The following is a 13,514-nucleotide window of genomic DNA, read 5'->3' as shown; positions in this document are numbered from 1 at the left end:
TACATTTCTTTAGGTTAGCAGTTGCCGACAGGATTCATCCTTTTAAGTGGTAACAACTACACCAGTACCTCAGCTATCATTGCGGGAAGGCCAGAACTGATGGGAGGAAGAAAGGTTGGGTCAGGAGCCTCAAACGGTGCCAGAATTTCTCTTTCACCCCTTTTCCTTTACAGAAGATGAGGCATCAGTGAGAGGCATCCCGCAGAGAGGTATTTAAAAATTGGGTTGCAGCAGGGGTTGTGTTACACAAAGGGAAGCTCGGATGTTTCCATGAATTCCATTTAAAACAAAACAAAACTGGCGACGTTGCTCTGAGACACTAAGGGCTGCACAATGCCAAAACCACACCATGTCCCCTCCAGGGGGACAGCGCAGGACAGAGAGCAGAGCGACCGCACGGGTGTCCTTGCAGACCCACAGGACTCGCAGCGGCCACACCGGCACCGCCTGCACCGTCCCCGCTCGGTCGGAATATTAAATACTCCCTTGCAGCTTGCGGTGGAGTCTCCCCGCTTGACTTTAAGTACATTTGTCACACCAGGCGCTTAATCCGTCACGGAAAATGGGCTTGTTTCTGCCGTGCAGGTGGAGAGCGGTAAGGTCAGCTCTGAGAAACGAGGTGGGAGCCAGATGCAGCGGGCGATGCCGCTGTGGAGGAAGAAATCGGCCCCCACTGCCGTATCTGCTGCCCCAGAGCCTTGTGCCCAAGGAGAAACCCCTCCTGCGGGGCTTTCCATGCTCAATGGAATCCCTTTTTCTTGGTCCCAGGGTAAAATCGCTCTTTTCCGAGCTGTGTGATGGTTTTGTTCCGCAGGCAGCTGGCTCTAGAGCAGCAGCGTGTTCCCGCAGCCCCAGCAGCTACCGGCAGACATGGTCTGTGCTCAGGAGGGGACACTGGTGGGGTGGAAGGAGGGTGTGAGAGCCCTCTTGCCATAGAGCATCTCTGGTGGCTTTGAGCAAGGAGGAAAAAAGGGTTTTCTGCTGAAACAGTAGAAAACAAAAGCAGAGCAAGGCTATGCAGAGCGTTTTCACTCGGTTGCCTGTGCTTGTCTGCAGGAGATGACCCTTCCAGTTGGGAAAGGGCACGTGCTCGGTTTGGGTGCGTGGGCAGGACAGGTTGGCGAGGAATGGACTCAGGTGTGACAGAGGTGACAGCAAACCTGTGAGAAGCCCTCATGGGAGAGGCAGAAAACCCAAATCACAGGCTGTGTGCGTGTTCATAAAGCTGAGCACCAGCGCCAAGGCAGCTGCAGCGTTCCTCTGGAGATCCAGGGAGGGGACAACCCCGACCCAGCCCCACGCTGGGGTGACCACGACCTCTCCCAAAGCCTGAAGGTCAACAGTTCTTGCCCTCTTCACTACCCAGCTTCACCATCCTTTACAGGAGACAGCAGAGCTTTGGCTTCTCATCACGTTTGCGTCTCATAAAACCCACTTGAGACATAGTTTCCTAACCAAAGCCACTTGGGCTTTAAGTCGTCCCCGCCAGGATTTTGCAGGGTCCCCGCTATGATCTTTCCAGCTCTGCTTTGCTCTCCTGGCTGTTTTCGCTGTTGAGCCAAACCTGCCTATTGTGCAGCTCCAAAATACAAAGGAACCTGGGAGAAAATCGCTGTTCATGGTCGCAGCAGGTCAGGTTGTGCTTGGCGCCGGTGCCTCGATCTGTGCCAGCAAACACAAGTTTCACCCTTCTGAGCATCGGATAAAAGTTTGCTGCATTCAGCCTTCTCACTGGATGGGCTTTTGCATTTGTTATTCCAGCACAAAAGTAAAGCGGGAGAAAAAGTCAAATGGGCCTGGAGCATTTTCTGAGCTTTTTGGACTCGAAGTGAAATAAATTACATTTGTGTGCGGCTTCCGGATATCCGAGTAACTTGTTGAACAAAGCCACCTCACACATCACAGCTCTCGGTTTGGCTTTTATTACTGGCCTTTACAGCAGCATCAGGCCTTTAAGTGCTATTTTGTCTGAAGTAGGCTTAGCTTTTCCCTTCAGCCGTGCTCGGTTTGTGCGGGAAGCGGGGACAAAAGAAGAGACGGGCTCCATGTGAAGAGAACATCTCTCTGAACGCAGCTGTAAGTGGTTTTGAGAAATCCTGCTTCGAGGGTGTTATTTAAAAGCTGGTTTCTGGTCTTAGCACACGAATCCGCAGCCTGTGGAAGTTAACTGGGGTCTTTCTTCTGCCTTCAGTGAGCAGTGAAATGGGCTGTAGAGGCTGACGGGGATTGAAACGTCTGGCAAAGTCCCAGCATCTGGAGAGAACAAGGATGAGAAGGGTTTAAAGCCCAGGTGAGCCAGCCAGCACCTCGGGAACGTCCCACAGAAAGTCAGCACGCACATAAGCCTACAGCAAACTGCAGAGCACCTTCCCAGCCCATGGTGTGGCACGTCTTCTGCTCATCCCCAGGGAACGACGTTTTCCAGCTCGGTTGGTGATGGCACTGCTGGGCTGTCCTTGTCCCTCAGGTGTCCCCACAGCCTCCTGGGCTGGGCAGCCCCAGCTCTCCTGGGCTTTCCTCATCCAGCCGGTTCTCCAGCCTCTGGCCAGTCTCCTGCTGATTTTGGCACCAGGTCTGTTTTCCTCTCGACACGTTTCCATTTTCATCCTGCCCGCAGCCTCCTTGGTGCGGTCATGGAACAGGCTCTGAGAGTCTTTGCAGCATCCTTGTCTCTGGTCTCCTGGTCAGGCAAACAGATGCTCCCAGGACCAGGCACCTAATGCGGTGGCAAGGAACCGAGGAGGAGACCTGCTTTTCTCTGCAGGGATTTCTGAGATGGCTTCTGAGTCCATCCAAGGTTGTTTCTTTCCATGGGCTGTCCAGAAAGTTGGATGGTGGGATGAAGGACCAACTCGCCCCAGGAGGAGATGGAGCAGAAGAGCTCAGCAGTGCTGGAGGGGACTGTCCACCTGCTCCCCTGGCCCAGATCTGCCCTCCTGGCTGGTGCGGAGGTTTGACCTCCCTCCTACCAAAACCTGCTGCTCCATTCTCACCCTTCCTTGGGTCTCTTTGCCCACACCTCAGCCCTTCCATTGGGCCGCTTGATGCTTCCAGCCCCGCTCTCCTGGGCACGTGCTGCCTGTGTCCGCGCACCAAGAGCCAGCGCCGGGAAGAGCCTTGTCCCCCTTCGCCCTCCCTTGGCTCCCCCTTCTCTCATCTGCACTGAATCCCCAGTTTTAGGCGTTGCTGCAGAGTTTCAAGGCAAACCTGCTTTTGGCTTCTTATTTCTTTGGTGAGACACAAGCCTTGGAGCAGAGGATCAGGGAGGAACACTGGGATTGTCACACCCTGTGCCCTGCTGTCCCCTTCCCAGGTTCCCAAACTTGGCCAGCTCTGCCAACACCACGAGCTCCCGGCTGCCTCTGCCACCCGCCAGAGCCGGGGATGTGACAGAGGGACTTGGTCACCACCCTTGATGAATACCAGAAGCTTTCCTCTTCTTTCAAGCCCAGTTCCTCATCTGAGACCCAACTTCAAGGTCCTTAACGGCCCTGGAGTGACCCTGAGCAGCAACCAGGGCTTTTTAACCAGCAGCTTTTGGAAAGAAGTGAACACAAGGGGAAATACGCTGCGAGGAGCTAGAGGAACATCACATGCTCGTTAGGGAGAGCCATGAGCCCGGCTGCTCTTGGTAGTAGCTCCTCTCACTCTTGGTAGGTGTTAGAGGCCACATCCCTCCCTAACCTTGAGCTCCATTTATTGACCTGTTGTGCAATAACTTATCTGACCTGTGTCTGACCCCACTGACGCTCTTTGCTTCCGCAGCCTCTGCAGCGGCAAGTTGCAGAAGTTACAAATCACTGTGCAAAGAAACGCTTCCTATTATTTGTTTTAACATCATTTTCCAGCTCAGTCTGTATTTACAGCTGAGACAGCAAGGCTGGGGATACAGCGTCCAGGAGTTTATCTGATTTGCTTGTATGGAGGATGGTGGATCCTACATTTTCATGTTAAAATATCCCTCACAAGGCTAGGGAAGGAATCGCAGGAGGTGTAGCGGGGAACAGAAACCAATGACCTGAGAGGTTCCCTCTACTCTGCCTTTTTGCTGTGAATCACATGAGTTCAATTCTCACCGTAAGGCTCAGATGTGTTTTGACAGGTACAAAGGGAAACCAAGAACACAACATCCCGAACAGCCTTTGAGTAAGGTGGGTGCTTGGTGATGCTCAGGGTTCTATAGCTCAGTACAGCTCTGCAAAGTGCCTTTCAGCGTTTCCAACTGACTTTAACACTGGTAATTATTGTGCACAGAAAGGCATGAGGTTTATTAAAGAACCACGGGAAGTGTGCATGGTAACGTGTGAATTTCTTTAGGTGCAGGGCTCACCTTAAAGAAAAGCGTATTGAATTTGTCACGGTGACGCGGGAACATTTTGGAAGGTGAAAACGGCTTTATTGCCGATGCTGTCAGAGGCAAAGCTTTCCTGAGGGGTCTGCTGGGGTCGCACAGCACCATACGTTCCTGCTCCACGCACCGTCCTGCAGCGGAGCAGGATCCGTGCTGCCGAAGCGTCTGTGCTCCGCTCCGAGGGTCTCGGGCCGGGGCGACAGCGTCCGGCAGACCCCATTTCTGATCTCGAGTTTGCATTGATCTTACGTTTAGACACGCAGTCAGAAGAACAGACCCTCCCTTTTCCAGTGCCTTTGGAGAGATCGCAGCTTCGTAGAATGAGTCCTTTCTCCTCCACCCTTAATCTACAACCCAGCTTTGCGGGGAGATCCTACTTTGAGCTAAGATCTTCGGCCCACCAGCTGAGCTTGCATTCTTCTTTACAGTCCCTGAATTCAGCCGGTGAGCCGAGTGCCTCTGGCATGTCCCCTCGCTCTGTGCTTTTGGGCATCTCCGAGATATTTGTTTCGTTTCGTTCTGTTGTGTTTTGTTTTTGCCCATGACATGCGGATGGCAGGGGGATCTCCTTCTGTTTGTCGCTGGCCTGCTCCTGCCGCCCAGGGACGTTTTGGGGGTGTAGTTCTCGTGGTGTCTTCATCTCTACGTACCAGCATGGGCAGCTTTAGCTGTGGGGTGATGGAGCAGCGCAGTAAATCCTTATGTGGGTGCTGTTCTTGGCAGGGCCTGGCTGAACCATTTCACCCAGCCAGCCGGCAGAGCAGATCCCTCATCTCTAGTTCACCTTGACCTTGTGTCTGGGGACAGTCAGAAGAACAGCCCCTCCCTGGGAGAAACCTGTGGGGACATCTCAGTTTGCCTTCCCTGTACAGCCAGAAAACTCAGCCTCTGCTGGGAGATCTGTTCTGTGGAATTCAGTTCGCTAGATTAAATCTAGACCCCGCTTAAGAAAGAAGCGAGTCAACATGCAAGCTGAGTCCTCAGCACAGGACAGACAGGGACCTGCTGCAGAGGGGCCAGAGGAGCCACAGGAATGATCCAAGGCTGGAACAGCTCTGCTGGGAGGACAGGCTGAGAGAGCTGGGTGGTTCAGCTGGAGAAGAGAAGCTCCGGGGAGACCTTATTGCGGCCTTTCTATACTTAAAAGGGGCCGATAAGAAAGATGGGGACAGACTTTAGAGCAGGGCCTGTTGTGATAGGACAAGGGGTGATGGTTTTAAACTAAAGGAGGGAGATTCAGGCTGGACATGAGGAAGAAATTGTTGTCCCTGAGGGTGGTGAGAGCCTGGCCCAGGTTGCCCAGAGAGGTGGTGGCTGAACCGTCCCTGGAGACATCCCAGGCCAGGCTGGACGGGGTCTGAGCAACCTGAGCTGGTGAAGATGTCCCTGCTCATGGCAGGGGGGGCACGGGGGGAGCTGGGGAGGTCCCTTCAACCCAAACCCTTCTGTGATTGTATGATTCTAAGCCCAGCTCACAGACCCCCTGCAGCCTGGCTTATTAAGACCCTGAAGACGTGGATTCTCATCCACTCAGCTTTGAGCACTGTGCTCGGCTTTTTGCAAAACTAGACCTGATCATATCCAAGTCTTGTTTTCTGCAGAGCAGAGGAAACCCCTCCCGTGACACCGCGCTGGCCTGGCAGCTCCCACAAGCGCTGTGCTTGTCCTTGGGGCTGCGCTGGGACATAGGCAGCCCGGGCAGGATGAGTGACGGTATCGAGCAGCCCACGAAGGAGCCACAGGGCATCTCTCCCAGCTGTTTTCTAACCACTCTTTGCACATCTGCCGTTGCTAAAGATCCTGGGCCCTGATTCTTCTACCACTCTGGATTTACACCACTCCAGTGGAGTAATTCACGGCTTTCTTTGGTGTAAGCCCAGGAAGAATGGGGGCCCCCGATTGTTTGATTTCCATCCCATAACCCAGAATGAGGAATGCTGCAGCATGACCCTTGCCAGAATAACCAGGGGACCCTGCAACTTTCTTTTCTTTGTGCTTTTTCTGTTTGTTTTTGGTTTGGTTTGGTTTTTCTTCTCATCGTACTGCTCTGCGCTAATGGCTTGAACTCTGTTTTGTTACGGACGTTTCTTATTTTGTGTCCGGTGTTCCCGATATCCCCCGCGACGGCTGTGAGCGGCATTGTGTGTGCAGTCCGGGGTGGGGGGACAGGGCGCAGCGGGGTGAAGGGTGCACCCGTGTGGCCGTGCTGTTTCGCACTCAGGTGAATTTGTATGGCAGGGATGCACAGGCACCTTGAAAACCACTCTTGAAGCTGCGCCGCGGGGCGCGATTCATTAAAACAGCCCGAGAGGTGACGCTTGGCGCGGAGCACGACGGCAACCAGATGCTTTCCCACCAACACGCACACCGGCAGGGTGAAAAGCCTCCTTCCTTGCCAGGGGAGAGCTGAAAACCAGCCACAAGACAGGACTTTCCTTAAAATCCAGCACTCAACGTGAATGCCCTCCGTGCAATGCCAGTGTGGGGCTTCATAGAATAGTTTGGGTTGGAAAGGATGTTCAAAGGTCATCTAGTCCAACCCCTGCCGTGAGCAGGGACATCGTGTTGCCCACTAATCCTGGCCAAGCTCCGGGATCAGGACAAGCTCTGGATCCATCCCAGGAGGTGTTTCCAGCCCGGTCTCAGGAGAATGAAGGACACCCCAACACATCCTGCCCGTGCGGCTGCAGCCAAAGCTCCAGGCTGCTCTTCCATCAGTCCTTGTCCTCCAAGGAGTGTTGTTTTATTAAAGTGATTCAACTGAGGGTCAATCTAGAGAATACTTACCAAGCACCCAAGGTTTTCCACCAAGGCTAAAATTTCCTGCCCCTTTTCTGGTGGAAAGACCGGCGATTTGGCATCCCCAGCAGGCAGCGATCAGACTTGGTGCTTCCAAAGGCTGTGATGGGACCTGGCCATGACAGAGCAGATGTTCCACACTGAGCTGAGACTCACCAAAACAGCCCACACCCAGGCTCACAGGTCCTATTTGTGACCCCTCTCCATGCTCTGGCTTTTAACGAATCAGGCCTCCCGTGGCTGCTTAGCTAATGCTTAAATACTCACGAGTGGTTTTCAGGTGGTTGTTGTTTCTTAGCTGTGATGTGTGAAATGTAGTATCTCTTTATAGGATGCAATTTTGACACACAAGGAACGCCTTACTCTCAATTGGGCAAGTATATTTATTACGATTATCTGGCACCTTGCTCCGTATTGCTCATACTTTTTCCTCTTTTTTTTAATCTTTAACTTTTCTTTGGCGGGCGAGCAGCATTTCTTGCTCATACCCTGACCCTCTGGGATGTCCTGGCAATAGGCAAATTCGGCAGAGGAATGGTCATTGCTGTATGTAAAGGCATTTTAAATTTCATCCCTATAGCCTGAAGTCACCGCTCTGGAAGTGGCCCCATAATTAAGAACTGACCCTCCTGCTCAAAAGAATGGATATTCCAGTTCATTAGGAGAATTTGAACATGGGCCAAATGCCAAGGAGGTGATTAGCACCTCTGGAGATAATTGCAGTGAGCGCTGGTAACTCCTCACCTGTCCCCTTCAGACCTTCTGCAACAATCAATCCCCTCCATTCCCCCCGGATAAGGAGCCCGTGTCCATCCCCGCAGGATTCCTCCTTCCCTCTCTCCCCACTTTTATCCAAAATGCTAAAATTCAGGTCCGAGCGCCTGCTGGAAAAGCAGGCAAAGCAGGAATTGTTTCTCATTCCTTTTCCTTACCCAACTTTACGTGCTGTTTTCTCTCCTGCATGCCTTTCCTTGGGAATGACCACAGTTGACATTAAAAAAATGGTGGCAGGTACGGAATCGCCTCCGTCGAGTGGCGGAACTGGGGCACCCGCATGCACGTGAGCTGCTTGTGGAACGATCCAATAAATCAGTGAAGAAATCTCACCGGAGTGTTTTCTTTTTCAAGGCGTATTTGCTCCTGCAAGCGTGAGAGTGTTTTGTGGATGTGTCAGTTCACGTTTCGGCTGGTTGATGGGGAACCGGGCTGGTGGCTTGTGACACCCTGTGCCTCAGTCTTGATGTGACACCGTGTCTGTCAGATTTGCAGTAACCGAGTCTTGTGCATTTAAAGCAGCAGCTGTACCAAGCCGTGGAGGTTTTGGGGTGTTTTGCAGCCTTTCCATCAGCTAGATGTTGTCTGACACGTGGCCGGTTGCTCTGCAGGGAGGTTTCTTGTTGTGATGTAGCATCTCTGTCAATGGAGATCTTTGGATGTGCTTTCGGTTCCCAGGACGGCCAGCCCTCAAATACACACACAGAGGAGCCACAGAAATGATCCGAGGCTGGAACAGCTCTGCTGGGAGGACAGGCTGGGAGAGTTGGGGTGTTCAGCTGGAGAACAGAAGCTCCTGGGAGACCTTATTGCAGCCTTTCTGTACTTAAAAGGAGCTGATAAGAAAGATGGGGACAGACTTTTGAGCAGGGCCTGTTTTGATAGGACAAGGGGTGATGGTTTTAGACTAAAGGAGGGAGATTCAGGCTGGACATGAGGAAGAAATTGTTGTCCCTGCGGGTGGTGAGAGCCTGGCCCAGGTTGGCCAGAGAGGTGGTGGCTGAACCATCCCTGGAGACATCCCAGGCCAGGCTGGATGGGGCTCTGAGCACCCTGAGCTGGTGAAGATGTCCCTGCTCACGGCAGGGGGGGCACTGGGGGAGCTGGGAAGGGCCCTTCGACCCAAACCATCCTGTGATTCTATGATTCTATGTGCTCCTTTTCAGTCCCCTTCCCACGCTGGGCCTGACCCTGCAAACCGTTCCTTGCATGAGTAACCCATAGTTGTAGGAGTAAGTTAGGTAGCCTGGAGACCTGGACGGCATGAAATGTCTCCTGTTAGGACCAGATTTTATGAGATCAGGATTCTTCAGGCTCATGAGATGAAATAGATAGACAGCAGGAGGGGATGGGACAGACAGGCACCGGGGGGAGCAGCAAGAGCAAAACCAGTGTGAGTCCTGCCCTTAAAACCTCAGCCGCGCTGGCACCAGCTCACAGCATCCCCCAGGACGGGGGTGCCCTCGGGGAGCCCCCCAGCTCCCTGCCTGCTCCTGGCTGCGTCCCGGCGGGCAGACCCGGCGTCCTGCATGTCGCATGTGCTGTTCCGTGTCCGCTCCACGGGGCTCGGCCGCGGCGGCCGCCGTCCCGCCACACTAACCTTGTGCCGTTTGTGTGTTCCAGTTGCTTGGTTTTCTTTCGATCCGTCCTCTGCCCACGCTGACATCATCTTTTCTAATGACAACCTGACTGTCACCTGCAACAGCTATGATGACAGGGTGGTGTTGGGGAAAACGGGCTTTTCCAAAGGGCTCCATTACTGGGAGCTGTCGATCGATCGTTACGATAACCACCCTGACCCGGCCTTTGGCGTGGCGCGCATCGACGTCCTCAAGGATGCCATGCTGGGCAAGGACGACAAGGCCTGGGCCATGTACGTGGACAATAACCGGAGCTGGTTCATGCACAACAATTCGCACACCAACAGGTACGTGGGCTGGAGCAGGGTCTTCCTTCCAGAGACCACAGCCCAAGGAAGAGCACACGGCTTTTCCAGTGGCACCTGCAGGTGCCCGCAGGGTGACATTGCTCCTTGTCACCTCTGTTAGAGGATGTGCCCTTGCCCAAAGGGATGGACCATCCTGGCCTCCTTGGGTCTGCCTTGCTCCAGCTATTCCTTCCCTGTTGGAGCCACAGAAATGATGCGAGGCTGGAACAGCTCTGCTGGAGGACAGGCTGAGAGAGTTGGGGTGTTCAGCTGGAGAAGAGAAGCTCCAGGGAGACCTTATTGTGGCGTTTCTGTACTTAAAAGGGGCCGATAAGAAAGATGGGGACAGATTTTTGCACAGGGCCTTTTGTGATAGGACAAGGGGTGATGGTTTTAAACTAAAGGAGGGAGATTCAGGCTGGACATCAGGAAGCAATTGTTGGCCCTGAGGGTGGTGAGAGCCTGGCCCAGGTTGGCCAGAGAGGTGGTGGCTGAACCATCCCTGGAGACATCCCAGGCCAGGCTGGACGGGGCTCTGAGCACCCTGAGCTGGTGAAGATGTCCCTGCTCATGGCAGGGGGGGCACTGGGGGAGCTGGGAACGTCCCTTAACCCAGGCCCTTCTGTGATTCTTTGACTGTTTCTGTGTTGGCTCTTCCCCAAGCCTGCATGGCACCACTCCTGTGCTGCACCCCCTTCCTGTTAACACCCAAAGCTCATGCAATGAGAAAACAGTGTTTGCTTTCATCCCTGCACCACAGCTCTTCCTTGCTTTCCCTGTGGGCCAGCAAAGCTGGGAGCTTTGAAGCCTGTGGTAGGTTGAGGAGAGCCTGGTGTCACCTTCCTGCAGCCTCAAGAGACATTCCCTGATGGGTCAGCAGGTTTTGGAGTGAGCCCTGCAGCTTTACTGCCCTGGGACAGTTGCTCCCCCCACGGTTGTGTTCCTGTGGCTGCTTTGGTAGATGGCTTTGACCCAGGGGACACCACAGCAAACAGAGCGCACCTCTGTATGGGGCTTGAGGAGGAGGCCGGGATGGGTGAAGGTCCATGGGCTGAACCCGGAGCCAGGAGCAGAAGGGACATTACTCCACAGAGATGTTCTGAACTTCTTCTCGCCCCCACAGAACCGAGGGTGGGATAACGAAAGGCGCCACGGTGGGAGTGCTGCTGGATCTGACCAGGAGGACCTTGACGTTCTCCATCAACGAGGACCAGCAAGGGCCTGTCGCCTTCGAGAACTTGGAGGGCCTCTTCTTCCCCGCGGTCAGCCTCAACAGGAACGTGCAGGTACGCGCTCTGCCCGCGCTCTCCGGAGCGCCGCTGTCACCGCAGCGTGGCATGATGCTCATCAAAATGGGGACTTGGTGTAGTGGTGGCTCGGCAAGAGCTAAACTTACACCCTAAACCGCCTGCAAGTCTAAAATCAGGACATGCCTTCCTGCAGCTGCTGCGTCCCGCTCCCCACTCCAGGTTTCTCCATCGGGGAAGCACCAGGGTTCTCCAGCCCTCCCTGTTTGATGGGTCTGACAGCTCCATCTCCTGGTACTACCCCCAGGAGCCTCACCAGCTCTGGCAGCTCTCCCAGGACCCAGCCAGGAGCAGTACCAGGGACAAGGGCACCTTTTAAAGCCTGTTTTCCTCTGAGGAGTTTCAAACCCCTCTTCTCTCGCTCTCTCCCAAGCTCTCCGCTCTCCTGAACATCACCAAGCGGTGGCTCCCTTGGCCTGTCTGGTATTTCCATCTTCCGTTTTTCTTCTCACTGAACCCATCCCTGCTCTCCTCTCACCCAGCGAGTCTTCTGCACTCACCAAACCTGACTTGGTCACGTCCACTCTGTCCACTTGCACCTCCAGCCCTGCACGAGTGCCCGGGCACATCCTAGGACACCTTGCACCTCGTCACCAAGGCAGTGACACCTTTCCAGCAGCACAGAAGTTGGGCGGTACCATCCCAAACCCTGGCAGCATCCCTGCCCAAGTGTCCCACCCCAATGGCTTTGCAAGCAGGGGAGTCCCCTAGCTCAGAGAAATTAGGAGAGATTAATTTAATTAGGAAAAATTAAAGAAGCCTGACTTATCCACGCTGTTTCCAAAACCTCCTGCTCTGTGCTGGGTTTAATTCCTACCACAATCCTCTACACAGCCCTAAGAGACGAGCACGTTTCTGGAGCCCCTCTGCTTGTGGACAGTTCTCAGGGCAAGGCAGAGCTTAAACCCCCCGGCAACAGAGAAGCCCCACAGAATGCTGCTTAAAGGCTGCTAATAAACTCCAGCCATTCATTATCCTTCTTCAGAGGTATATGAGTAATTAAAAATTACTCTAATTAGGAGGGAAATAATTGTGTTTTAGACAAAGTTTCTATAAATCTATATCTGAAGGGGAAAATGCTGCTGTTCCAACGAAAGAAGGAATTGTGCTTTTGTCCCAAATTAAAGTACTTGTGAAGGGAACTGAATTACCCCTTCCCACGGACCGGGGTTTTCCTAGACAGAGTGAGCGTCACATCCCTGGTATTTCTGTCACTGTCCCTTTGTCCCCACGTTGCAGCCTCTGCTGCATCGCTCCCCATGCCCGGAGGATGCTGAGCTGAGCGCCTCACTCCCACTTTGCACCTGAGCTTCCCCCCAGCGTCCCCGTGGCAATGGTCCTTCCTCCCACCCTGCTCATCCTGGTGGCTTCTCGGAGGTCTCCTGCACTGAGCACCTTTGCTGTCCTTCAGTCCCCTCCGCACCCTGTTGTCCTGCCCGTCTGCAGAAAGTCACGACTGTTGCCGTGTCCCACCTGCCAGCTGTTGGATCCGTCTGCAGCCACTGGGAGTATTTGGGGATTGATACCCCTGGCAGCAGCAGTGCCAGTTCACACCAGAGGGGTGTAGGGCTCCTGCAGTGCAGGGAGATGGAGCCACCACCGTGGCTCTGGGGACAATCTCAGCACCCCCCGACCCCACAGAGCGGGGAGGATGTGTGACAGGGCAGGAGGAGCACTGGCCTCCCCAGAATGTCTCTGGTCCCAACCCTCAGCACAGGACAGACATGGACCTGCTGGAGAGGGGCCAGAGGAGCCCCAGGAATGATGCGAGGCTGGAACAGCTCTGCTGGGAGGACAGGCTGAGAGAGTTGGGGTGTTCAGCTGGAGAAGAGAAGCTCCGGGGAGACCTTATTATGGCATCTCCATACTTAAAAGGGGCCAATAAGAAAGATGGGGACAGACTTTTCAGCAGGGCCTGTTGCAATAGGACAAGGGGTGATGGTTTAAACTAAAGGAGGGAGATTCAGGCTGGACATGAGGAAGAAATTGTTGTCCCTGAGGGTGGTGAGAGCCTGGCCCAGGTTGCCCAGAGAGGTGGTGGCTGAACCATCCCTGGAGACATCCCAGGCCAGGCTGGACGGGGCTCTGAGCACCCTGAGCTGGTGAAGATGTCCCTGCTCATGGCAGGGGGGGCACTGGGGGAGCTGGGAACGTCCCTTCCAACCCAAACTATGATCCTGCCCTCCCCAGGTGCTGCTCCTGCCCTCCTGGGGGTGATGTGCCAGCTGCTGTGCCATGAGCTGTCCCACCAGGCTCAAAGGGATGCTGCTGAGCCCTGTGTCTCTCATTGCAGGTGACACTACACACCGGCCTGCCGGTCCCCGAATTCTACGCTTCACGCTCGGCCATGCCCTGA

General features: G+C 54.2%; 1 protein-coding gene across 2 annotated transcripts in view; it reads left to right on the top strand.

Annotated features, from left to right (window-relative positions):
* The window catches only part of TRIM9 (tripartite motif containing 9), a gene marked incomplete at both ends in the record, with an annotated part of 63,530 nt that extends 50,016 nt beyond the window's left edge, over window positions 1-13,514 (top strand). Inside the window, 6 exons of one of the 2 annotated variants that reach the window (XM_082058467.1) lie at window positions 4,607-4,795; window positions 7,482-7,523; window positions 8,138-8,161; window positions 9,548-9,851; window positions 10,975-11,137; window positions 13,452-13,514. In XM_082058467.1, coding sequence (XP_081914593.1) covers window positions 4,607-4,795; window positions 7,482-7,523; window positions 8,138-8,161; window positions 9,548-9,851; window positions 10,975-11,137; window positions 13,452-13,514 — 785 coding nt within the window. The remainder of the gene's footprint in view (window positions 1-4,606; window positions 4,796-7,481; window positions 7,524-8,137; window positions 8,162-9,547; window positions 9,852-10,974; window positions 11,138-13,451) is intronic. The other variant, XM_082058468.1, reaches the window with a different exon arrangement.

Source organism: Streptopelia decaocto (assembly GCF_964273445.1).
Source record: "Streptopelia decaocto genome assembly, chromosome: 7".
Taxonomy (NCBI): Eukaryota; Metazoa; Chordata; class Aves; order Columbiformes; family Columbidae; genus Streptopelia; species Streptopelia decaocto.
Note: the sequence above shows the minus strand (reverse complement) of the source record. Positions and strands in the feature narration are given on the sequence as shown.